Source organism: Morus notabilis, unplaced genomic scaffold (genome assembly GCF_000414095.1).
Source record: "Morus notabilis unplaced genomic scaffold, ASM41409v2 Scaffold1286, whole genome shotgun sequence".
NCBI classification, from domain to species: domain Eukaryota; kingdom Viridiplantae; phylum Streptophyta; class Magnoliopsida; order Rosales; family Moraceae; genus Morus; species Morus notabilis.
The window spans coordinates 117,685-143,028 of record NW_010364207.1 but is presented as its reverse complement, the minus strand read 5'-3'; the positions used below and the strand labels follow the sequence as shown (position 1 = coordinate 143,028).

Genomic DNA, 25,344 nt, shown 5'->3' with positions numbered 1-25,344 from the left:
GGCAGTGGTTTTTTTTTTTTTTTTTTTTTTTTTTTTTTTTTTTTTTTTAAAGTATAGTCTTTTTCTTCTTGTGCTTCTTCTCAGGCGAAGAGAGAGAGAGACAAATGCCTCCGCCGAAACACAAGCCAGAGACTTTGGCTTTGGAGGCTGATACCTCAAACGACACTGACAATGAAAAACCACCAAATTTCTTCGATATTTATGGTCCTCAGGTTCTTATTTGCTCATTTTTATTCTTTTAATATTTGGAATTTTCCTCATTCTTCTATTGAGAATTGTGAAACACACCCTATATTTGTGTCTACGTTAGATGGGTGGAACCATAATTGATTTGCCTTTTCAGGGTAAAGCAGATATTGTTTTTAAAAAACCAGAGGCTACCTCTACTCTGAATTTGCAAGTTCGTTCCGCAACCTTCAAAATATCTTTTTTATTTTTATTTTTATTTTTTGGTAAGGCATTGTAAAATTTTAACTGGGATTTTGGTGCTATGATACAGGATGTTCAAGGTCTAGTGACGTGGGTGCTTGCTGAAGGATTCATGCCACCATGGGTTTTCATTAAGGTAAAAGTTTCCCTTTACCATGCCCAAGTATATGTTAATGTGAATTTCCTTTTTTCATTTTTAAAATTCTTGCAAGACCTCCGTTTTCTTTAGAGTTAGGCTAGACTCACACTGTTGAGCTTTGGACAATCAATAAATATACTTTGAACTCTGAGCTTCTGGCCATAGAATCTATGTTTGAACTACTGGTTTTTGTTGCGTGGTACATTCGCTTTCACTTGATGCATGGTTTTGTTCATATAGACGTATAGCTGCAAGTTTAAACACACCGAGTTGGTTTCACTGTTGTTTATCATATATTTCTTTTTTTTTTTTTGGCAGAATAAACCACTTATCCCAAAAGTGGTTATGCTTTACGTTCCAGGCCTAGATGCGGCTTTGTACATATCTCAGTCCAAAATACTTCCAAGTCTTGAAGAATTTTGTGCGAATCCAAGGCCAGTTTTGGCACTTAGGTTAGCTTTGATGTCATTCCTGGTTTCTTCTTTGAAAGCGTTATTTTGTATTTCCTTAACTTATTTTTTTTTAAAATGTTTATTTCAATTCCTCTATGCGAGTTGCACATCTCTTCATTTCCCTTTGGAAATGTTATGTATTTCCTCAACTTTTGTTTTGATTTTCAAATCCTGCGTGCTAGTTGTATATCAGATGGAATGCAAACGATTGATGCACTCCTCACGTGCAAGGTGAAAAGAAAAAGAGACCAAAATCATTCAGACTCTATGAAATCTAAAACAGAAAGTGAAGGTAAATAATGTCTTGAAAAGACTGTCACTATATTACTAGACTGGTTATTAACCATCTTTCTTGAAACTATTACTAACTATATAACTAAAAAGACTGGTTATTTAACCATGTTTCTTCTAGTAGTTATTCACATTTTATACCTTTTGTTGTCCATTATTCCAGAAATTCTTCTTGAAGAACCCTTTACATCTTTTGTTATTATATACTTAACCTATTAAGCCAAGAGCTGTTCGATCTAACTTCCTCTGAAGGCAATATGAAATTGTGCAACATAGCTCTTGTACTTTCCTATTCTTTCTGTTCCTTTTGCTTCCAACTATTTTTTAATTCTTTTCAGCCCCATTTCCATTATAAACTCATTATCTGCAGATTTAAATTATGATATATTATATATATGTGTTCTGTATCATACATGTTACAGTGTAACATTTCTAGATCTACTTAATATAATTACATTTTCTTTTACGCAGGAAAATACAGTTCTGGGACAGATAAACAGCCCCTTGCAGAACTTACGAAAAATATACCTTTCCCCATCACATATTACACACTTACAGAAAAAGAAATGGAAGACAATGGCTATTGTCTCAATCAGCAAGGTGATCTGAATGTAGTATGCTGTGTTTATTATTACTATTATTATTATTATTATTATTATTTCTGCTTGCCGTTTGTTATTGACTTGCTATCTAGTCCTTAAGTCCTAACATATTTTATGTAGGTTTTCTTTCTACTCTCCCTGCACCTTCAGAAGCATGTCCCTATGAAATGTTGGCACTTGATTGTGAGATGGTAAGTAGGTTCAGACTTTAAATGTATTGGTTGTTTAGTCAAGCTCGGCTTTCGAACTGTGCTCCTTGTCCAATGTTGGCTTCTAAACTTTAAAACATTACAAATTGCACCCTAAACTACATTCCTTGTCTTGTGCTTGGCTTTTTTGTCACAAAACAGTCGATGACTCAACAGAATCAACAATGTGACATTCACATGTGTAGTTAATGAAGGGTATGTTTAACAAATCATGCCTAAATTATGCTCTCTCTACACAAGTTTGTTGGCTACCGAAGTGGGGGTTAAATTTATTTAAATTCATCTGAAAGGCATGATTTGTCTAAAGTATCCTTCATTAATCAGTTCACACGGTTGATTCCTTTGAGTTTTTAACAATTTTAGTGGCTGAAGGGCGAAACATGAGACAAAGAGCATAGTTTAAGGTGCATTTCATAATCTTTTGAATTTCGGGGGCCAAAATGAGACACGGAACATAGTTCCGGGTTCAAAAATGAAATTAACCCTAAATAGGATCTTTTGATGTCTCACTTAGTAGGTATAAGTATTGGGATTTTTGTGAGCTTGAGGAAATTTTAAAATTTGTTTACAATGAATGTTTAAGGATAATGATAAAGGCTTCTATTTTTATATATTTGTTTATTTTATTTGTGCTTGTCTGTCTTCTTTGTTTTTCATTTTGTTAATTATTAATATTGATATTGTTATTGTTATTGTTGTTGTTGTTGTTGTTGTTATTGTTATTGTTATTATTATTATTATTATTATTATTATTATTATTATTATTATTATGTGGTTGTGCAGTGCATCACGAGGGAGGGTTTTGAGCTTACAAGAGTGACCTTGGTGGACGTCCAAGGACAGGTATATTTTAATTAAGTTTGTACTTTGCCCAATGATATTGCCAAATCTCTGTTCTTGTACTTGTAGCCTTTCTTTAGAACAATACTTTTGGGGCACGTAATATGATCAACGCTTATATATCTCTATGTTTGATTTTTGACGTTACCTTTTCTTTTGCTTTGAATTTGTGACAGATTAGTATAATATTGAGATCCTGTCTTTCAAGACATTTATGAAACTTGAGTTTTTACTTTGATTAGCAGCGCGAATGTGGCTTATTATTAAGGATCTTTGGATATGTATGACTAGTTTCTCTCTTTTTTCTTCTCCAGGTTGTGCTAGATAAATTGGTTAAACCATCAAACAATATCATTGATTACAACACCAGGTATTTTGTTGTTTAAGCTCCAAGTAGACCTTTTCAGTACCTATTTTAAATTAGTTTTTCTGAATAATTAGGTGGATACGAGTTTACGCTTTTGTTTCTTAATGCAAGGAGAAAGGTAGACTATTAAGTAAACCTTTTTAGCACTGGACGTCCTGGTATAAAAATTGATTTTCCCAATAGGTTTAGAGGATGTTGAATACTTTTCGTCTTACATTTTAGTTATTTTATGGATATTGCACAAGTTGTTCTTCTAAATCTGAGTTTTACCATCTTTGGCATAACTTCTTGGTTTATCATCGTGAAGAAGGTAACTTATTTTCTCTCCCCGTTGTTTTGTTGATGCAATTAACAATATTGTTAATTGTTCTTAAGGCAAAGTTCTCTGCAGCTTTACGTGAAGCATCAGACAAAGAGTTTAAAGGCTTTTCTTTCTCTTTAATTATTCATAATTGGAGGGATGTAATTAGCCAATAGGTTTTTCTTTTGTTATTAGGGGTTCTGTGTAAGGGTTTTTCTTTTGTTGTTCGGCTTTGTTTTTAGTATTCTCCTTTTGTCGTCCCTGCTGAGGACACCTTGTCCTCTTTATTTTTTTTTAATGTTAGGATTTGCTTATTTAAAAACATGTATATATATATATATATATTGTGCAGGTATAGTGGGATTACTAGTGACATGTTAGATGGGGTGACAACGAGTCTTAAAGATATTCAGGTTTACTAATTTTTCCGGACTTCCTTTAATTTTAAATGCTCGGCCAAAAATTCTTGTGAATGTAAAGTTTGCTTTCGTTTGACTTTTGTGTTAAGACTATTATTTATGATTTATTTACAGTTGCTTCCCGTACTCAGGAGGATTTTCTAAAGCTGGTTTACAAGGAGACCATCTTAGTTGGGCATTCGGTGGAAAATGATTTATTAGCATTGAAGATCTCTCACAATCGGGTGATTGACACTGCAGTACTGTACAAGCATCCTCGCGGCGGATCTTATAAATCTGCTTTACGAGTTCTTGCCAAGAGATTTCTTTCTAAGGAGATACAACAGTCAGGGAATGGTCATGACAGCATTGAAGATGCAAGGACTGCATTGGAATTGGCACTCTTAAAAATTAAACATGGTAAGGGATTCTGTCAGAGAAAACTAAAAATATATCCCCTGAGTTTAAGTTAAATGCTGCCTTCTCCATTGCTTTATTTGAATTACCAAAGGTATCCCCGAGTTTGGCAGAAAAATGTTTTAGACTATCACCTCTTACAGTTTTTGGTTGATCAAAGAGTTGAACATTTGTTTGTGGTAAGTTAGAAGTACACTTCTTAGACACTAATAAAAGTTATAATGCATACAACGTTAAGGGTGTGAGATTAATAGAAATAAGAATGCATAAAATAAGGGACTAGAATGAAAAATTGGAGAATAATAAATAGCCTAAAAAAAAAATCAACTATTAGAATAAATATCATTTTTTTAGTCACATATATCAACTATCAACTATTACTACGTATGTCGATTTTTTTTTTTTGGGAAGTCACATATATTAACTATTTCCATGTTCTCTTAATGCCCATTTTTTTTTGGTTCCCATTTAAATATTTAAGTAGTACAGTTGCATACATAAACCGCATATATATCACAACTTATATAATGGATCTAATTTGAAAACAAAGGCACGTGCTCCTCTCCACTAGTATATATTAAAGAAACAGATAAATTCTGGTGATTATTCTCTATTCTTCACCATTCATTGTCGTATTTTTCTGGAAGGTATTATTAGTTCGGTTTAGTTTTTGTGTATAATCTTCTGATGCCTACTTGGTAATGGAAGTTGACACTTTTCAAAAATGATAATTTTAGAGCTGCTTTCTCTTTTGTGTTTTGCGCTGGGTGTGTGTTGCCTTCCGCTGCATGTGCTTGCAGTTGAGAATATTTTTATTCTGATCTTTTTTCCATTTCTTATATATGCTTTTGGCTGTTTTAATATGGATTAGGGCCCGACTTTGGGTCACCGCCATCATTAATGCGGAAAAAGCTCCTTACAGTTTTGAGTGATTGTGGAAAGATCTCTTCCATCATTGATGATGTTTCCATAGTGAAACGTTATGCTTCGGAATCATCCCACGTGATTCCCGTGTCTTCAGATGAGGAAGCTCTTTCTAAAGCCCAAAAGGAGGTAGGTGGATGCTTTACTGGCGGCAATGCATTTTCCTTATCATAATTTAGCTATACCCACCCTTGCAAACTTGCTTTACGTCTATTTTTCTACTACAGGTGAAGAACGAACGAGTGCATTTTGTTTGGACTCAATTCTCGGAGTTGAATTCATATTTCAAGAAACAAGCAGGAGATCCAGAAAAATTAAACGCGAAGCTCGCAGAGATGATGTCTTTGCTTACATGTAAATCATCCGCAAGTAAGAAAGGAGGCAAATGTAAGGTGACACCAGAATTGAAGGAAATTCTGGCTCGCATGGATGCTAGAATCCGTAGTCTTCACAATGCTTTACCCACTAATACCATGCTTATAGTTTGCACCGGACATGGAAACACAGCAATGGTCTACAGGTACACTTTTGCTATGTGCCTAGCTATGTCTTTTGATAAGTGTTGGGAGATTCTATTCGTAGAAACTGCGTTGCACCTGTATTCATATCTGCTTTGTTCATGATTGATAATCGTATCTGTACCTACTACCGTTTTACCAATCTATCTGTCCCTAATGAACTAAGTGCTCGTTTGGTTGATTTAACCTATGATTCTGATTATGTTATAGTGTTTTTCTCTCACAAAAAATTTGAATAAAAAAAAAATTCCCGTAAATTGTTCTCACAAAGTTTCTGCCAATGAATCACTAACTTAAACTTATGAACCAAACGGGCCCTAATTCTTCGATTGCTTTCATTCCTTTCTTTGTGTTATACCTTTCGTGCCCTACGACGAGTAGGCCACTCACTCCCTTTAGAGTTGGTTTAATACTAATAAGGGCGCCAAATTGCGAGTGCTATCGTATAATAAAATAAGATAAAGGCTGCACATGAAGCTGTGGGACTTGAGCTAGTGGCATGATACAAATCGTACCACGTCATAACCATTGGTAACCTTATTATATTGACTTTTACTAGGAATTGGTTCTTTATTTTGAATTGCATGAATTTCTCGTTACATTAAAAAATTTGGCATTGAAATTCTTCGGCCATAACGTTTAATTATGGGAACAAATAGGTCTGGATATTATTACTGTTTTATTTTTATTTTTACTTTGCAGCGGACAAACGGGTTGAGTTTTGTAGTTGGTAATTATTTTGTCTGATGTTTGTTTTTTAACCTTCCATGTGCATGGATGAAGATTGAGGAAAATGCTTGCAGAGAGCACTGAAACCACCACGTCCATGTCTAGGCCCAACATTGTAAAGGTCTTGGAAGAGCTTCAGGCCCAAGCAGAGGTAGCTTTATGTTTTGTTGGCGTAAAACATTGATCACCAAATACAAATTTGCTACAGCCCCTATGACACTAGAAAGATTTGGAAGCAAGATAAAGAAATTACAGCATATTTCTGTTTTATTTACATTTTTATTATTCTATTTTGGGAAATTATATTCACATCCCAAATTTTTGTTAAAGCACCCTAAATAGATATATACTCGTTTTAAATTTAAAATTATTTACATTTTTAATGTTAAAATCCCTCATCATTGCTCATGTATACTTATATACAATACACCCCAATGATCTTCTAACGTCCCAAGTCTCTGCAAACAAGAACGGAAATTATGGGGAACCCATATATTCGTTTGTAATTGAAGAATTGAAGACAAAATCTGGTTATAATAAATGCATTTAGGTGAGAGTTTGATGAAACCCAAGAACTTTACATCAACGAGAGAAGATGAAATTGATAGTGAGAGATAAACTCAGGATTTTTATGTTATATAAGAAGAACACAACAATAATTAAAATTAAACAAAAGAACGCCACCCGCGCCAAAAGGATTTCACCAAGCTTATATGAAAATAGATAGAGAACACAAAAGCCGAATCGACATGAAGCCACCCTTGTACGTTTTAAAAACCCAAATCAGAATAAACCCCCCTTTTTTTTTTTTTTTTTTTTTTTTTTTTTTTTTTTTTTTTTCTAATAAATAATACACCCTTATAAGAATTGAATAAAATTTGGTGTAAGTTCAACATAATCGTTCTCCATTATACTTCTATGCTGGGTAATCAATTTCTAGGTCAAAGGGGTGTATTTTATTTTATTTTTAATAGAGAAGAAATGGAGTCTAAGATTTATTTCAGAGAGTGTGATTGTATTCTATTATACATTCTCATATGAGATTTTGATATTAAAAAGAAAAATAATTTTAAATTAAGGATTCAGGTTCTTTAGGCACTTGGGCTTATAAGGGTAAATTTTAAAGTGTATGAGTCTGAATTTTTATTTTTTACTTTTGATTAATACTCTTTTAATTAATATATTTATTTAACTAAAAAACATATTAATCATGAGTAAATAATAAAAAATGATCTCATTTACTGTAAGTAAAAAATTTCAAAACGGGTAATCTCTCAAGGCAAAAGTCTTGTAGCGTCAAGGCGGGTTGCTCTCGAGGATTTTGAGATTATAAATATGGATTTTGATGAAAAAACTGTCAAAAAAATTGTTCACTACAAACGGTTGATTGAGTCAGGTAACACCAAAATGCAAACTAGAATTATAGAATAAACTAATATATGATTACAAGATGAACTTTATGCATAGATTCTCACAAGCGCTGAACCAAATCTATTGACGTTAGGCGATTAGCAGTTCCCTGAAGAAGTCCTTATTTTTGGTTCGGATTACATTATCGGCATACATATAATCCCACACAAAAATAAAAGTACAAAACCGAAGAAGAAACATATAGTTGAGTCAAATGATTCTTTCACCTCCAAGCAGAAGCAACAATCAAGTTCTTGTCTTCCCATCCAAAATGAAGTGCACCCATGTCCTCCTTGATCTTGTACCTGTCACAATATTGCTTGATAAGTTTCCTGATTGCATCAACCACATTTGTGCTCATCGGACATGGTGTGAAACCAGCCATCGTCATCCTTGCTCTCCATTTCCCGGCAACCTCATAGCGCTCTATCCTCTCCTCTCCTTCACATGCAATGATGTTTACTATGTCCCGTGCCAGGCACTGCCTCTCAACGTTGGTCCTGTCCTGGCTATCCCTTGGGAGAGTAGCATCCAGTGACTCAAACACGGCCGAATAGTAATTGTAAGCCTCTATAAATCTCGGGAAGAAAGGGGCAGTATTGGTGTTCACATCCTGTTCCACAACTGTCACGAGTTTTGGATTCATGCTCTTGACCATCCGAAGGAGCTGGTCCCTCTGGTTTACTGTCGAGACACTTTCATCGGGCATGTGGTGGAGTTGGAAAGCAAAATTCACAAGAAGTGCTTCCCCAGGCCTGCAGTCCAACATTGAGGGAGTGACGAGTGAAGTCCTTGAGGCCACTGCTTGAAACTCGAATGGTACACCAAGTGCTTCTGCCAGCTTCTCAAGCCTCTGTCCAATGATTTTAAGGCCTCCAACTGAACGCTGAACTGACTCGGGATCATCAACCCCAGTTAATCTCAAATGGGGTGGCTTACTTGCCCTGGAGGCAATTGTTTGTATCAGTGTTATGTATTGACTCCCTTGGTTTATGTCAAAATCTATTATGTGAACTGTCTTCTCATTCTTGAAAGCTTCAATGATAGCCCCATTTGCTGCCATGAACCCGAATTTAAAACACGGGCACACCTCAAATAGGATTTGCATGGCTGCTAGACGATCAGAAGACGGGGGCTCTTTGCATTTCAGTGCTTTATAAATAAATTTGCCCGAGGCAGCCATCCGTGCTGCAAGGCCTTCCACCATGTAGGCTGCAATCCTCTGGGAAGGTTCTCCTTGTATTGAGACCATCTGACGCAGCTCATTCATCATGATCGAGGCTTCCTCTACGTTTCCCTCTGAAAGAGCACCAGCACAATCGATAAGCAACTTCCTGGGAGTTCGAGGTGAGATCAGCGATATTTCTTTATTGCTGCTGATGCTGCTCAGATTAGAATCAGATGAGGATGACTCTTTGGGTGAATCTTGGAGTAGTGCGTTCTGGACAGGGTCAATCCATTCACCATCAACTTCCATGCTTTGGCCCGAACCAAACATGTCTTCATCATCTTCGCCATCATTATCATCAAGGAGTGCCCTCTCCAATTCTTGAAGCTTCAGTCTCATTGTGTTTTCATCAATATCTCCTAGATCGAGGCTTTGACTTTCCAAGTAATCTGATGTAAAATTGGACTGATAGGCATCGCGATGCCTCATGGACATGGAAGACGTAGTACAAGGGTTCTGGTTGGTCAAGGTGGTAACTGATGCAGCTCGGAGGTTGTAAGAGGAGAAATCCTGCGGGTTACATGAATTTCTGGAGATGCCTGAATCACTCGGGGAGTCAAGGAAGTACTTCTCATAACTTTCGGTGCTGTAAGAATCACTTACAGACACGGTCCGAGGCTTGTCGGATCCAAATGTTTGGGTTGAGAAGCCCGAGCTCTCATTGCTTCCTTTCAATGAGTAAAGCTTGGGGTTTCTGTACGAAGCGGCAGATAGATCTGCAGGCCTGACTAGGGACATTGTTTACACTTTCACTTCAGATCTCGAGGAAGATGAGTTTGATCATAGAACTTCACATCTGCATGACATACTGTCATTTGTATTAGAAAGGAAATTACTACTTTTACTGTCACTGGAAACTAGCACAGAACTTCCAATCAAGCTTTTCAGAAAATCAGCAAAGAAGAAATCTTGAAGAAACAAACTCACCGAAAAAGTCTTCCACCGACAGGATTCCTGCACAACGCCAGGAAAAAAAAAAAATGTATTATTATAGCTATGCTAATCACAGAAGAATTAAAATGTTAATATGAAAAGTTGATATCTACCATGATGGACTAAGAAAGAGAGAGTTTGGATCAATCAATAAACATTCTTTAAGGACAATACCATTCAGACCAAAGAACTCGCTCTTATAAGTACTATGACCCTTATTATTATCTAGTGTAAATGCAAATGATCCTTCGAAAATTATGAGTGCAGGAGTGTAATTACAAAAGGAATGGGTGTTAACATCTTAGCTAGCATAGTCCTTCTGTGGTTGCACCACCAAAGACTACTTTTTTAGATCCTACTAGTTTCAAGATTTCAACTGGCGGACCTTATAGAGTTCTTGAGTTGCTTAAGTTTAGACTTTCAAGATTTGCAGGAAATTGAACTCTACAAATTTTAAATTTCAATCACACTAAACGAAACAATATCGTATGTATTCTTTCTGCATACAAACTTCGAATTTTCTTTTCGTTCTAATTGTTAGTTCACCATGAAAATTGAAAGATGTCTATGACAATAGAGTACTGACATACATTTACAGAAAATACGAGGATATAATCGAGGGCTTGTCGGAAAGTTACCCACTCTAAAGTGCTCATATATAGATAACTACTCTGAATCTTCAAGAACTCAATTGCAAAGACTAAGGAACCATATGATCTTTGGCATCTTCAGATCATAAAAAAGAGTGAGAAAGTAAAAGGAAGTAAAAATCAGAAAGATCGCATGACAAATTTTTCAGTGTAAATCAGTTCAATCAGATATGCAACAACAACAAAGCGGATACATAAGTTTTTAACCTCTATGATCCGTAGAAAATTAGCACTTATTTCAAGATAAACCTTTTTCGCTCTCATTAACAGGCTTAAAAAACAACCACCAGTTGAATGTGCCAAATCCCGAAGAAGACAAGTTAAAGAAGACTCAATTCGTTGATCACAAACATGATATGTCATATAATTAAAAATGAAATGAATTTTCCAAAATATACCTCGTTGACTTGGACAAAAATGAAAAATCCCATGTCAGAGGAGCAAGGAAAATGGAGACAAAGAAAAATTATAATTAAAACTTTTAACTTTTCATGACAAGAAATAACGAAAAAATGGAATCAAAATTGAGTAGGTTAATTTTGAGGTTACAAGATACAGAGTCATCTTGTACAAGAGAAATCCAGGGTAATTCAGAGACCAAATAATACAAACATATGCTGAAATTTACAAGTTGAACAAAACAGAAATCTAATAACACGAATTAAAAAGAGAGCCAAAAAAAAAAGTTCACCTGGTGTGCAATATGAAAACTTGAACAAGCAGAAGCAGAGATGATATCATAAACTAGTCATATTCTGCAATTCAGTGGATACCCAGATGGAGATCAACACACAAGTTATTCTATTTTAAGGAACAAATAAGAAAGATTTAGATTTTGATCTCCAATATTAGTAGTATAGACAAGAAAGACAAGCCAAAAGGCAAAAAAAAGGTCTCCAAGTTGGTGATATCTTTTAAAATGAGTTGTAATTTATTACTATAAGATTGTGAGGTTAGGTACGTTGAAAAGCAAGGAAAAGACTTATCAAACCAGAAAAAGGGGGAAAAAAAACACAAAAAGACAATAGGAAACTTGGCAAGAGAATTCCAAACGAATACAAATATAAAATAAATATAATACAGAACCCCAGGACCCAGATAAGGAATTAATTAATTGAATAGCAAAGAAAATTTACAAGCTCGGTTGTGAGGATTTTGAGCTACCCATTTAAAAGAATCTAAACTGATCAATATTTCACGACTTTTGTTTGTATTTGTACAAGTTATAAAATGCACAGAAAATTCATTCCCTTCTGGAATCTAGAAAGAAAGAAAACTCACCCTTCGTTTGGTTTTCAAAGAAACTACGCAGTTAAATCACAATTCTCTCTCTCTCTCTCTCTCTCTCTCGATTTGCTTTGCTTAACTTTTACCCATTTCTTTTCTTGCGTGTTCCTTTCTTCTTTGTCTGCATGTTTATACCAACTCGTCTGACTATGTATGCTTTTGGTCTTTCAGCCAAATAAACAATATAATATAGATATAAATAGAAGACGCACCATGAGAAGATACCAAAGTCTCTCCACCTTCACCAGCAAATCATGACCGTTCATCTGCAGACCAAAACAACATCCACGAATGGAAATTTCGGATCGGGCGGGCCAGTCCTAAACGAGAGTGGGACGGTCACATTTTTATACTTGGTAATAATATAGTTATTATTTTAATGATATTAAAATTTTATTATTCTTGTAAACTTTTAATCTCAAAATCTTAACCTAATCCGACCGGACCAGTAATATCAGATCTCATATCGACCCGTTTAATCCGGTCTAAACTTATAACTCTAATTCAAGTTAAAGAGAATTTAGCAATAATAATTTCTCTTGAAAAAGAGAATAAATAAATAATAACGTTTATATTTTTTTACTTATTTATATTAAATTTAAATGTAAGGGAAAGCAATTCTAAAAAAAAAGTAAGGGAAAGCAATCTACTATCCTTATTAATGTTTATTAAACAATAGAAAGTCTTATCTATATAATTGTTCAAATATCTTTCCATAAAATTAAAAATTTACTGTTTGTGTGATTCATTAATAATATAGAAGTAAATTTGGTATATATTCTCTTTATCATTGAATGAATATTGAGGAGTTAAATGATTGGATTTTTTTTTTCATTCCTTCTATTATGTGATGTTCACTAAATTCTCATTATTTTTTAATCATTTGTAATTAAATACATAATTAAATAAAAAATGAAATAATTATTCCGTTGGTCTTTCTTTTTATGCAGAGTAACCGCACTATAAATTCATTTTTTGTTTTTAAAAAAATTATCACAAGGGTTAGGCTTAGGTTAAAAGGGCACTCTTGGAAGATAAAATGGGTTAAGTTGATTTAAATAATTGATGGGATGCTTTTCAACATGCAAGTTTGACACCGAATTGCGGTACAATTCTTATTTTTTGGGCTGTATATTCATTCCAAATTTGAGCCTTTAGACATAAATCAAAATGATTCTGACCGTTTAAAATGATCTCTATTTTTTTCCCCTATCAATGCCGTTTAGGAGAAAGTGTTACAAGACTTTCAACTGCCATATCATTTTAACTCTCAAAATTCAATACCTATTATCCCGTACAATCAGCTAGCATAAATCACCTAAATAAAGTAAAAAAAAAAAAATTTCTCTTTTAGAGTGTCATTATTGTCATGGTCACTTTTTTATAATTAAATTTAACTAAAATCACATTAAATCAAAAATACGCATAATAGAAAATTATTTTATACAAATCTTAATATTGTAAATAAAACTTTTCGAGAATTTATTTTTTCAGAATTAGGAGTGAAATTCTCAAATAAAAAATAAATTTGGTAAGCTACTTGTAGGCTGATAGTTGGAAATGTGCAAAAAATTCAAAAGTGGGAGTGATGGGCGAGTGACGTGTATAATCAAAGGGAGGGCGTAATGGGGCTATTGTTTACCCGTTCAGTTCGTTAATTTGAGTTTTTAATTCGAGTTGAGATGTGATGTTATGTAAAATTTTTTTATTATAGTAAAAAAGTTAAATGTAATTATTTTTTAAAACTTTTTACTATAGTAAACTTAAATTCTAAATTTAAATCAGTCAAAAAAACGGGAGCACAGAATAATACCACTAAATAGGACACTTGAAATTCAGAAGGAAAAAAAAAAAGAGGACGCTTGACAAAGTCAAAGGATTTTACAGGTCCTCTATTTTTCTGATTTTTTTTATTCATTCATACCCCTGACCAATTTTTAGGTGACAAAGGCCTTCTGTGGGCTAAATCCGCGTGTTTGAATATCACTATTTTTTTCAAAAGCGTGTAGTGTACATTGTCCTAAAGGAATAGAAATGGCAGACAAACATCTCTACAATGTGGAGCGCATCTCAAAACATAGTGTACCAACCTAATCATCATGAGACCACGCTTGTAATTATAAGTAAAATGAGGGTTTCTTCTGTTTTTTTTTTTTTCAAGTGTTTTTAGTATTGAGTTCTTAAAATTTGCCTGTACAATTTGATTTTGAAAAAACTAGGTGGATAGCCGATTTTGGCCACCCCTTTTAAATTAATGGATGAATAGAGAAATGATTTTTTTATCGGTGTTTAATTACTGATGCATCATAATTTATTATTGATTTACTTAATTTATTATTGACTAGTTTCGTGTACTCCAATCCACCTTACTCTTGTCATTATTTCACTATAGAGAAGCAACTAATTGAGAGATTTTCTGTCTCTTTGTTTCGAAGAATTCATATTATTTTCTTTATTATTTAAAAGAGAATAATATAATAAGGTAGGAGAAATACCCTACCATAATAGTAAATTTCTGACATTAATTATACTAACCATACAATTCTTGGTATTAAAACATTTTAAGTCACATTTTTTTTTCTTTAAAAAAAAAATTTACCTTGTTGTTGTTTTTATTGTGGTGTATATGGCAATTGAGGACATGAAGGTGAAAGTGAGTGCTGAGTTGTCAAGAGTTGTTTTGCTTAAGCATATATAAGTTTCTTTTTACCCCTAATAGAGCTAGAAGAAGTCAAATTAAATGATGAGCATCTCTAATGGAAAACGAATCATATATGTCATCAATGATGGATTAGGAACTCGTAGTATTATTATGCTTTTGAAAAATTGAAGGATTAAGGATTAATATCCACAACTTCTACCTTGTCATGACTTGTTATTTTTTATTTTTTTTAAAAGTTGAGTCCTAATCACCCTTCTCTTATCTTTATCCACGCCAAGAAGAGTGCTGTACTGCATTTTGGCATATACATGACTAAATAGCTGATCAAAGGAAAAGAAAATAATTTTTTTATTTTTTTTCTTGGAGACGCGAAAGAAGTTGGGTAGGTTTGCACTAGGGGGGGTTGAACATTGCACTAGATATATCAAGAATACTTATAATTAAGTATGCTCAAATTTGTTGTCATATAATATTTGTTAATTTCCACAGTCCAACTATTAAGAACCTGATTTGCCTAATTCTCCACAGGGAAAAAAACAAGTTGCCGAACAGTGTGAAAGACCTTGTATTGTCATCCACGGTATTAAACCTTTTAGTCACTAGAATTTTTTTCGAGATATATCACCACACACATAATTGTTAATTACAAACTTTACCCGCGTGGGTTGAGTTTTTATGCTAAGCCTTTCATATCATTCAGTGCTATCAGAAACGTATACCATTTGGTACCAGATTGAATTCTCACTCTATCATATCAAATACAACGATTTACCACATTGAGTTTTCGATATGCACCAATTCAGAATATGATACGATAGCCCCATAATCACAATCTTAATGTTCACAGAGTACGGTATTATTAGAACAAACACAATATTCTCTAACTCTAGAACCTTGCGATAAAAGGTTAAAATTTTGCGTATCAAAAAAAAAAAAAAAAAAAAAAACACATGGGAATTATTACGTTGCATTAGAATGTGGCCTCTATTTGTCCAATTTCCTGATGACTATATTTGCACACATGTTTAACAACAGCTACAATAAGTAGAGTAATTAGTAACTTAGACCTGATTGGAAAATAATCAAATTCTCGATTTTCTTTTCGTACCCCTTGGTACTTCTTGCCGCCTTGGTTACTACTTAATGATTTTTCGTTTTTATTTAGCAAATGAAACCAAGTACCAACTTGAATATGGTAATTAAATAGTACTTAATAAATTCCAATAACGGGTCTAAGGATATTCTTATTTTTAGAGAAGAAGACAAAAAAAGAAAAAAAAAATATAAATGATTGGATGGAGGAAATCTTTAGCCAAATACCAGAAAACTACCCACGTGAGCACTTATCTGACTTGAAGACTAGTGCATTTGAAACCAAAATTGTAAAGAAGGCTATCAAGGAGAGCCCTTATCCGTTTGTTCAATATTGATGGTCAATTTTATCTGAATCACTGGGGTGTGTTTGGTAAGGGGATTCGTATCCTGATTCGAATTATGGTTCATGGTTCGTTACAGTGTTTTTTCTCACAAAAAATACACGTAAATCAAAAATAGTTTTAATCTTATAATTATAATCCATGAACCAAACGTCTCATAATACTAGCTTCGCAGAAGGTTACTTTTGAAAGATGTGTGAACAAATTGAAAGGAATAAATCAGTGACATGATCTTTGTCTTGATTTTTTTTTTGTTTTTTCATTGTTGATTGATGAACGCCCAACGCGTTGGGAACACTAATGGGTGATACCATTTTTTGGACCCATTTTATGCGCAAATCTCTTATAATTTTTACCCTCAAACTAATGCATAAAGAAAGAAAGCGAGGTTCAAAATCTTACAATGTTAAGAAAGGGCATAAATCTTTATGCTCACTCAGTGGAGGAACCGAGTCGACATTTTAATACTAATTTTTTGTAAGAATTAAGACATGTTTGATTCATGAGTTTAAATTAGTAATTTTAATTATGAATTTAAATTTGATGAGAGAATTTATTAATAAAAACTTTTTAATTTAAATATTTTATAAAAAAAAATTAAAATTATGAGTTTAAGTCAATCAATCATGACTGATCCCTTGACCACCGAACCATAACATCGCCAATCAAGTTTAGTTCTCACCTAGTCGAGGACATGAGTGACTTGTCACCTCGGGGGGCAAGCATTACCACTAACTAATCACCCTCTCTTTTGATTATCATTATACCATCTAGACATCTTATATAAAGTTTAAACCAACTACCGTTTGCTTGGTCTACAAATTTGACCAACAACTCCTTATAGAGGATATTGATTGTTTCATACAAACCATCATTTCATATATTTATAATCAATGATTAATACACGGCAAAACTGTCTTTACTTTTTGTACACCAAAATTCATGCTAACATATTCTAAGGTAAAATGTAAATTATACAAACACCCCTTGAATTATAAATCCTAATTATACATATTTCTCATTTTTAGAGTTGTTTCATTTACTAAATTATATAAGGGATAAAATCATTTTGATGCCCTCTGTTATAACGAAACATCTAGCTAGTATTTTTTATTTTCAATAATATTAAAATAGTACATTCATCTTAACAAAAAACATTATTTGATTTGAGTACCTTAAGACTGATTTTTTAGACATATAATGCCCAAACTGCTCTTTTTATTAATTAAATAGAAACTAATAACTTTTAAAATATTTTCTAAAAACATTTTAACTTATTTTGATTTTTTAAAATTTTAAATATTTTAAAGTATTTTCTTAATTTTTTAGAAAATTATTAATTTTTTGTTAATTAATAAGAAAGGATAGAATAGAATGAACATTTATGATTTTATCAAAATGATTTTATCTCATTATATAAAAATAATTCAAAAGACCTCTCTATCCATCATAATAATAAATGATAACGTGACATTATTTATAATCTTATTCCAAACAGTTTGTTTTATCAAATTAAGTTTAGGGGTATTTATGAATCTTTTTTGTTTCTTAACGTGTAATTGACCTGATAGTGAAAGAAAAAGCATTAAATCAAAGCAGAACCACTAGTTATCGCAGCTCGACGACCCCTTTTTGCGACGCGCCAACAATAGAACCACTTGTGTTGTGCTTCCAGAAATATAATAATATCTGCAGGTTATATATATATATATATATATGTAATAAAAGTAAAATTAAATAATATCGGCAAACAAATCGACAGTTTGTTCAATTAGTAGAAGAATAACGGAAATATAAATCAATACACACGAAAAACACGTCTCCAATGGCTCGTGTGGCTACAAACCCCGTGGGTCTCCATAGATTCCAACCATGTTTTCGAACATCTCAAGCTCTTCATCAATCTGTTACTGTTAAACCCAATTTTCATCTCCAAAACAAGAGCCGAAGATGGCAAATCGTTGCTTGCCAAACGACCCCTAATCCCACTGAATCCTCCGCGCCGGTAAGCGTTATTCATTCTCTTCCTTCTTATTCAACTGCTTTCAGTTTTCCCTTTTCCCATGTATGCGAAATTTTGGGATTTATCACCTGGGTTTTGAGCCTGTAATCGCCATGTTTGGTATTTTACAGTTTTAGGTTAAGGTGATTGAGTTTAGCATTGTGCCCTTCTCGTGAAATGTTACTCAAACTCAAATTATTAATTTTGCTTTTCTCTCATGAAAAATTTGAATTTCAAACGTCAAATCAAGAATATGAGTATACCGTCCAAACTAGCCCTTAATAGCTTGGAATTCATGTTCTATTGGGCATTTCTAAAACGAGCTTTAAAATTGTGCTGTTCAATTGTTCCCATTTGTATACGTCTGTTTGGATAGCTTTTGCTTTGGCTTTTAAGTAATAGAAGGAGAGAAGTAAATGTTGTGGCTTTTTAGATTGTCTTTGGAAAATGATCTCAACTTTAAGATAATAGAATATTATTTGAACTTTGGTACAAGTTTTTAGCTCTCTGTGGAAGAGATCTTTTTGGGATTTTAAGCTTTCTGGCTTTGTTAGGAAGCTCTTCTAGAGGGCTGGTGCTCTTTTAACAGCTTATCCCGACACTAGGAAGCTAAAATTGCTTCTAGGAAGCTATACCAAACAGTCCCCCAACACTGAAGCAGTTCCTTGTTTTGTTGTGTGCTGGTTTTCGAACTTGTCGATTGCATTTTTTATTTAGGGAAAAATAACAATTCAAAAAATCACAGTGACTGTTCTGAAGCATTTCATTATGTATAGAGAGTTTACAATTGAGACTTCCAGAATTACATAAAAGCTAACAGCTTCTTAGCTGAACTGAATAATTAGCAAATTCACAACTTCTAGCATTATTCCTAAATCTGAGGAGCTGTCTAAACTCTAAACTGTCTTCTAACACGAAGCGGCTGATTCTATATGTTCAAAACAGTTTCTTTTTTTTTTTTTTGTGTTTTTTGAACTGATAGCAATCATTGCGGGATGGATTCTCAGTGTTTGAAGTGATCTTTGCGCCATTAGCTATTTATACTTTTTGACTGATCGCCTGTGTAAATTATCATGGTTTAGGATAAATTGCCTGTTGATCCAAGCTCAGGCAGCAATGCGGGCGCCAGCCAAGAGAAGAGTTCTTCACAAGGTTCTGGCTTCCCAGAGCCTCCAAGCAAAGGTCTCAACAAGCAAATAGCCGTGGTTTCTACTCTTGCAGCAGTGGGACTTTTTTTATCGTCACGGCTGGATTTCGGTGTTTCTCTAAAAGACCTAGCAGCTGTTGCATTACCTTATGAAGAGGTTTCCCCAATATTTTACACCCTCTATGATTTTGCTTCTATAAGTTTTTCTTTTACTGTAGTGCACTTGTAATTCGTTTGGTACATCAAAATAACTTGTGCAGTATTGTATAAGATGATGCAAGTTTTAATGCTCCAAACGAGAACATAAAGTTCTCATATGTCATTATGATGTTCGTTTCATATTCCATATAAATTTTTCTGCTGTATTTGGGCAATATATTTACCTGGATCCTATTGTGCCTTTCTCAAAGAAGCTAGGTATATAGGAGCAGACCGAAGTATCATTTCTTACCTTTATTTTCTTGAGATTAACTGTTACACATGCAAGGTATTTAGTCCATACCAGCATGATGCTATGCTATATAATTTGGCTCTGAGCTTTATGTTTGTTGTCTGTTTTCTTCATAGGCTCTTTCAAATGGGAAACCCACCGTTGTAGAGTTTTATGCTGATTGGTGTGAAGTATGTCGGGAATTAGCGCCAGATGTTTACAAAGTTGAGCAGCAGTACAAGTAATGATCACCTCCTTTAGCTAAATAATTATCAATTTTGCAATTCTATACCAGCTTAACAGTTGTGAATTCTTTCTTCTCAGTTCTTAGGAATCTAGAAATTTGTATCGAAATTCACACTTCCTCCACATTTTCTTGTTTCACTGTGCTTTTGACTTATCTTTGCTTTCCTGTATACACTTTTATTCAGGGATCGCGTCAATTTCGTTATGCTGAATGTTGACAATACAAAGTGGGAACAAGAGCTTGACGAGTTTGGTGTTGAGGGTATTCCACACTTTGCTTTCCTTGACAAAGATGGAAATGAAGAGGGCAATGTGGTGGGCAGGCTTCCGAAAAAGTACCTGCTTGAGAATGTGGATGCCCTTTCACGGGGAGAAGCGTCCGTGCCTCATGCTCGTGTAGTTGGACAGTATTCAAGCGCAGAAGCGAGAAAGGTGCACCAAGTTGTTGATCCCAGAAGTCACGGGTAGATATGACCTCTTTCATGGAATACAAATCCATCTGGGTGCCATGGGAAATTGATCTATAAGGTACTCAACCAACCTTACTTGTGTTATACTCATCGTGTATCTAAACCCGAGATAAGTTAATATTTTCAGCATAATTGTTACAGTGTCATTTCTATTAGTATCACAGATTAATTTTTTACTCATGAATTGATGTGATTGTTGGTTTTCTATGCCATCCAGGTAACCAACTGAATAACACTGCGCATATATTATAAATTTCCAAACTGTTCTCAAGGTATCTGAGAGTTCTAGTCACCTAACGTGAAATCTTTTTCACATGCTGTGAATTTTCCCCCCTTTGAATTTGTAGGAGAGGTAGTTGGTCAGACCATCTATGAGTTAAACTGTTTAAATTGTGCCCAGTGTAAATAAGGGTTAAACTCATTTTGAGTCCCCAACTATAGGGTCCCGGACTTTTGAAACGTTCTAGAACGAGTCCCTGATTTTCCAAATTGCCCCAAATTAGTCCTTTTGTTATCCAATTGTCAAAATATCAAATATTAAAAGGCATTAGTTTCCTTCTGAACAGTTGTGCCTTAACATGTAAGCTCACAATGTTAACTTCTAGTAAATCACACGCGCTCCTCACGTGCCTTTTTTTGTCAAGATTTTAACTCTATCCAAAAGGATTAAAGAGATGGAGCATTCACATAAACAGTGCTCCATCTATCAGCAATGATGACATATAACATTGTTCGTGTTGTAACGTTGAAAAGGAAGGGAAAAAACAAAAGATATTCGTACAATTATTGTTTATTTTTTTCCCCCCCTTTTATCTTTTCTTTCTTAATTTTTAGTGAAGTTGGAATCTTTTAGTCTTCTTGTCAACCATTCGCATAAGCAGAGAACAGGAGATGGTGGGAGATAAGGTCAACAATGGTGGCTCTAGACTACAACTCTTGGAACTTTGAACGTTGGTCAAATAAATCCGAGACTGTTGGTTTTTAGTGTGATCACGTATTATTATGTCCGAAGAATCACGTAATATAGTATGATCGCCGTTGGTCTCTTTAGAACATCATGTGGTAAAGTGATAGTAGTAGTTGTTGTTGGTTTTTTTCTTAGGAGTTTCTATGCTAGGATAGTCGTACTAGTAGTGTATGTGTATAACCGTTGGATATTGTTAAAATCACATCAGATTAAAAAAGTATGTAAAATAAACAGTTTATGATACATATCTGACGGCTTTTAGTAGAGAACTAGCGGTGGTTCATTTTTCCTAGTCTTACCAGAGAAGTTCCCTTTTTTAATTATTTTTTTCTACCATGTTTTTGATGTTTCTCAAAGGTTGTGTAGGAAGCATTCAGCCACTCCTACTATAGAAAAAATTAGGAAATATGCCTCTCTTAATGCACCTTTTTTTGTTTGTCATTTTCTTAGATCTTCAATTTGAGCTCCTCTTGAGTTAACATCATAGGAAAAAAGTGAGGCAGAATCTGAGTCTTTAAGAAAAAAAAAACATAAATCTTTATGCTCCTCACCAAAGAGGCCTTCTCCTAGATTTAGAAAGTGATGAAAAAGGAATCAAAGTCCAAAAATTAGAATCATCGCATGGATTTATTCAGAAAGATACTTGGCAAAAACTCCAACACCAGTCCAAAATAAGAGTAGAACACGTTACAACCCACTTAAGTGGTCATTTAACCTTTCTTTTAAGTTTTATCTTCCTTAGAAAATGAGGTGCTTCTCTGGTAGGATTAAAAAAAATAAACTGTTGATAGTTCTTTATTTTCGGCATCAAATATGTACTAAAAATTGTCAGTTTTGCATACATTTTTAATTTAACGTGATTTTAATTTAATCTAATAGTTAGAAACTAGTACTACCAGTAGGACAAACTAGCAAATAATAATAACAAAAAACTACAGCTAAAATTTAATTATTTGATGATGGGGTACGAAAGACTAAACTGAGATAATTTTTTCGTTACGTTCATTTTTATTTTTGTACTTTTTTATATTATGTATGTATCAAATCCATTATTTCATTATTGAAAGCGTGCAAGGCTAGTACAAATGGTGCTGCCGCATAAATTCTGAAAAGAAATATATGGCAAGGAAAGTATAGCATTTGGGCGTAGAGTAAATAAATGGAGGATTCTTTAGTACAAGATGCAAAAGTTAACCAATTTATACTCTGCAATTCTAATCAGATCTTCATAATTAGGTTCTAGTAGGTTTGTATATATACATATTCTTTATTCCGATAAATTTATGTTTTATTATTATTTTTTTAAATAATTTACGTTCTATTAAGTTTGTATGTTATTAGGGAATTTTTCTGAGAATGACGGTATTCTCTACTTATCAACCGTCTATACTATTTTTTTAATTTGATTTGATTTAACTAGATTTAATTCAGATTCGATAACTGATAAGTAGAGAATAATAGTGTTCTCAAAAAAGAAAAAAACACTAGAGAAAGTCCCTTATTATTGTTATTGTTACTGTATTGTATTATTCCAAAATGGTTTTATTCTAATTTGGTGTAAAAATCTCCTATCATAAAAGTTCTCTAAATAGATAAATTAAAATAATATTATTGGGAAATTTCTATGAGAATGCCGGTATAATCTACTTATTAACCGTATATATTATTTTTTTAATTTAATTTGATTTTTGATCAGATTTAATTCAAATTCGACAGCTGATAAACAGTGAACAACAGTATTCTCAAAAAAGGAAAAACATTAGAAAAAGTCCCTTATTATTGTTATTGTTACTGTATTGTATTATTCCAAAATGGTTTTATTCTAATTTGGTGTAAAAATCTCCTATCATAAAAAGTTCTCTAAATAGATAAATTAAATTGATGAATAGACGAAGGGGTTATTACTACTCATTTACCGGCATTTTAAATTAGCCATCATCAATAAACAACACAGCATAAATCATTAAGGCGAAAATTTAGTTTGAAATAATGGAGGCAGCCTTTCACCCCAAAATAATAATAATAATAAAATTAAATTAAATTAAAAAATAAATTTTTTTAAAAAAAAGAAGAGGAAAGATCCTTGGATCTTATCTTTCTCTATGAAGGGATAATATTTGGGTTGATCACATTATTGCTAATGATCTGCGTTCCCACATTCAGTGCTCTAATCAGTCCTATTAAAGAGCTGTTTAGAGCTATGGGATGTGTCGTGCCGATACAATCCAATTAATTATGTAAAATCGTGCTCTCATGTTGTGCTTTGGCGCAGTTCACTCTTTACTTTGTTTCGTGCCTTGCAGACCTACTACTCCTCACCTATGGGCCCGACATGATCCATTGGTTCACTATATTTATGTGTCGTGATAAAATTGTAAAATGTATCTTTAAAAATATATGAGTCTAAATTTTCACCTCTTACTTTTAATAAATATTCTTTTATTAGTGTAATTATTTAATTAAAAATATTATGAATTAAAAATAAAGAATAAAAATTATGACACACTTTCAAAAGGTATTTTTCAAGATTACCCAATTATGTTTGCCTATTCAGGAGCACTGGCCCATTAAATTAATTGGCAAAATTTTATTATTAGTTTTTACAATTTTTAAAATAATTTGTAGGAAATGATTTTTGCACCCTTAAGTAAAATAGAATAAGAATTGATATAAAAAACTCAAAAGATTATTGCAATAAAAACATGACACAATTCTCATATATATATTTGAAACGCACAATTCTCATATATTTAGTATCATAAGTTCATTGCAAATTGAAAAAATAAAATGAAAATGTATGTAACTAACGTGGAAAATATGTCGTGTCTAGTATGTTAGCTTGTCGTGACGAATCATATTTGTTAAGCATGTGCTATTCCTTGTGTACAGTAATTGGGCGAACATACTCAACACTTAAGTGTGGTGTGGCCCATACTGTACACACTAGAATTTGAAGTTTGGGCTATAAGTTCTAGTTTCCACATTTTGGGCTTTAAACTGGCCTTCAGTTTGAATAGCAGTCCCGGCCATACTTAGCAGCCCAATAGCCGAATTTTTTAGGGGTAATTAAAAAAATAGTCGAATTCTTTGAAAAATAAAAAAAATTTCGTAAATTTCCTATTTATTGACTAAATCATATCTACTGAGAGAATATTATAATCGTTGATTAAATAATTAATGTACCACACATTTATCGACTGCATACTATATTTGTTAAGTAAATTAATTGATAAACCTCATATCTACTAAGTTACTTCAGTAATTTTCTTCATTAATACAAGTATATACATGTACTAAAAACAAGGAAAAGAGTAAACTATTTATGATACAATCTCTCAAAAGCTTATTAGAATTATTAGTCCTTAAACTGTAACAATAATGAAAGTTTAGTCTTGAACTTTTGGCAGATTATATACCCTCTGAACTTTTGTTCTCTAAGGGTTTTGGTACTTGGCATTAAAATTGAATAAAAATATTTGAAACTTAACATAGGTAGTCAGCGTGTCCATCACGTGTAAAATGTTCTCTTTATTAATGCTAAAAATTAAAACCCACCGAAAACTAGAAGATTGTGCACCACATATTGTAACTATTAACGTAAAGCAATCAATAATTATATGATAAAGTTGTGATTATCTTCGTTAAATTTCAAAAATTACTCATTAAATTTATGTTACAGACTAGGTACTTATATTGGAAAAATAAAATTTAAGAATTGATTTACAAAAATTAAGTGGATGTTTGATTTATGTATTCAGAATCATTCTCATTTTATGTGTGTTTTTTGTGAGAGAAAAACACTGTAGAGAACCATGAATCATGAATGAATATATGAAACAAATATCCTTTATAAGTTTAGG

At 33.2% G+C, this 25,344-nt stretch overlaps 3 protein-coding genes across 9 annotated transcripts in view; 2 read left to right on the top strand and 1 right to left on the bottom strand.

The window, feature by feature from the left end:
* LOC21388857 (small RNA degrading nuclease 5) overlaps window positions 1–6,986 on the top strand; it is a 7,283-nt gene extending 297 nt beyond the window's left edge. Inside the window, exons 2-15 of one of the 2 annotated variants that reach the window (XM_024170699.1) lie at window positions 85–212; window positions 344–400; window positions 500–565; window positions 887–1,020; window positions 1,203–1,312; window positions 1,783–1,911; window positions 2,034–2,104; window positions 2,906–2,965; window positions 3,277–3,332; window positions 3,983–4,043; window positions 4,181–4,448; window positions 5,317–5,498; window positions 5,597–5,889; window positions 6,671–6,986. In XM_024170699.1, the coding sequence (XP_024026467.1) occupies window positions 105–212; window positions 344–400; window positions 500–565; window positions 887–1,020; window positions 1,203–1,312; window positions 1,783–1,911; window positions 2,034–2,104; window positions 2,906–2,965; window positions 3,277–3,332; window positions 3,983–4,043; window positions 4,181–4,448; window positions 5,317–5,498; window positions 5,597–5,889; window positions 6,671–6,800 (1,725 nt within the window). In that variant the 5' untranslated portion in view covers window positions 85–104 and the 3' untranslated portion in view covers window positions 6,801–6,986. Of the gene's footprint in view, window positions 1–84; window positions 213–343; window positions 401–499; window positions 566–886; window positions 1,021–1,202; window positions 1,313–1,782; window positions 1,912–2,033; window positions 2,105–2,905; window positions 2,966–3,276; window positions 3,333–3,982; window positions 4,044–4,180; window positions 4,449–5,316; window positions 5,499–5,596; window positions 5,890–6,670 lie in introns of those variants that run through there. The other variant, XM_024170700.1, reaches the window with a different exon arrangement.
* A 1,027-nt stretch (window positions 6,987–8,013) lies between these two features.
* LOC21388856 (scarecrow-like protein 1) lies at window positions 8,014–12,277 on the bottom strand. 4 transcript variants are annotated; one of them, XM_024170694.1, is made up of 4 exons: window positions 12,119–12,277; window positions 11,529–11,592; window positions 10,182–10,208; window positions 8,014–10,062 (listed from the first exon to the last, which is right to left on the bottom strand). In XM_024170694.1, exon 4 carries the CDS (start codon window positions 9,990–9,992, stop codon window positions 8,250–8,252), a length of 1,743 nt encoding a protein of 580 aa, XP_024026462.1. In that variant the 5' UTR covers window positions 9,993–10,062; window positions 10,182–10,208; window positions 11,529–11,592; window positions 12,119–12,277; the 3' UTR covers window positions 8,014–8,249. The 4 variants fall into 4 exon arrangements, with proteins under 4 accessions (XP_024026462.1, XP_024026463.1, XP_024026464.1 ...); XM_024170695.1 differs by lacking the exon at window positions 11,529–11,592; XM_024170696.1 differs by lacking the exon at window positions 11,529–11,592 and having other exon boundaries at window positions 8,014–10,050.
* A 5,678-nt stretch (window positions 12,278–17,955) lies between these two features.
* LOC21388855 (thioredoxin-like protein HCF164, chloroplastic) lies at window positions 17,956–21,501 on the top strand. Of its 3 annotated transcripts, none has more exons than XR_002902893.1 (5): window positions 17,956–18,227; window positions 19,307–19,528; window positions 19,939–20,042; window positions 20,233–20,575; window positions 21,352–21,501. XR_002902893.1 is itself a non-coding variant. In XM_010105982.2 (4 exons), the coding sequence occupies exons 1-4, from the start codon at window positions 18,048–18,050 to the stop codon at window positions 20,513–20,515; spliced, it is 789 nt and encodes a 262-aa protein (XP_010104284.1). In that variant the 5' UTR covers window positions 17,956–18,047; the 3' UTR covers window positions 20,516–20,697. The 3 variants fall into 3 exon arrangements, 1 of the variants encoding a protein (XP_010104284.1); XR_002902892.1 differs by lacking the exon at window positions 21,352–21,501 and adding an exon at window positions 20,735–21,325; XM_010105982.2 differs by lacking the exon at window positions 21,352–21,501 and having other exon boundaries at window positions 20,233–20,697.
* Window positions 21,502–25,344: the final 3,843 nt, after the last annotated feature.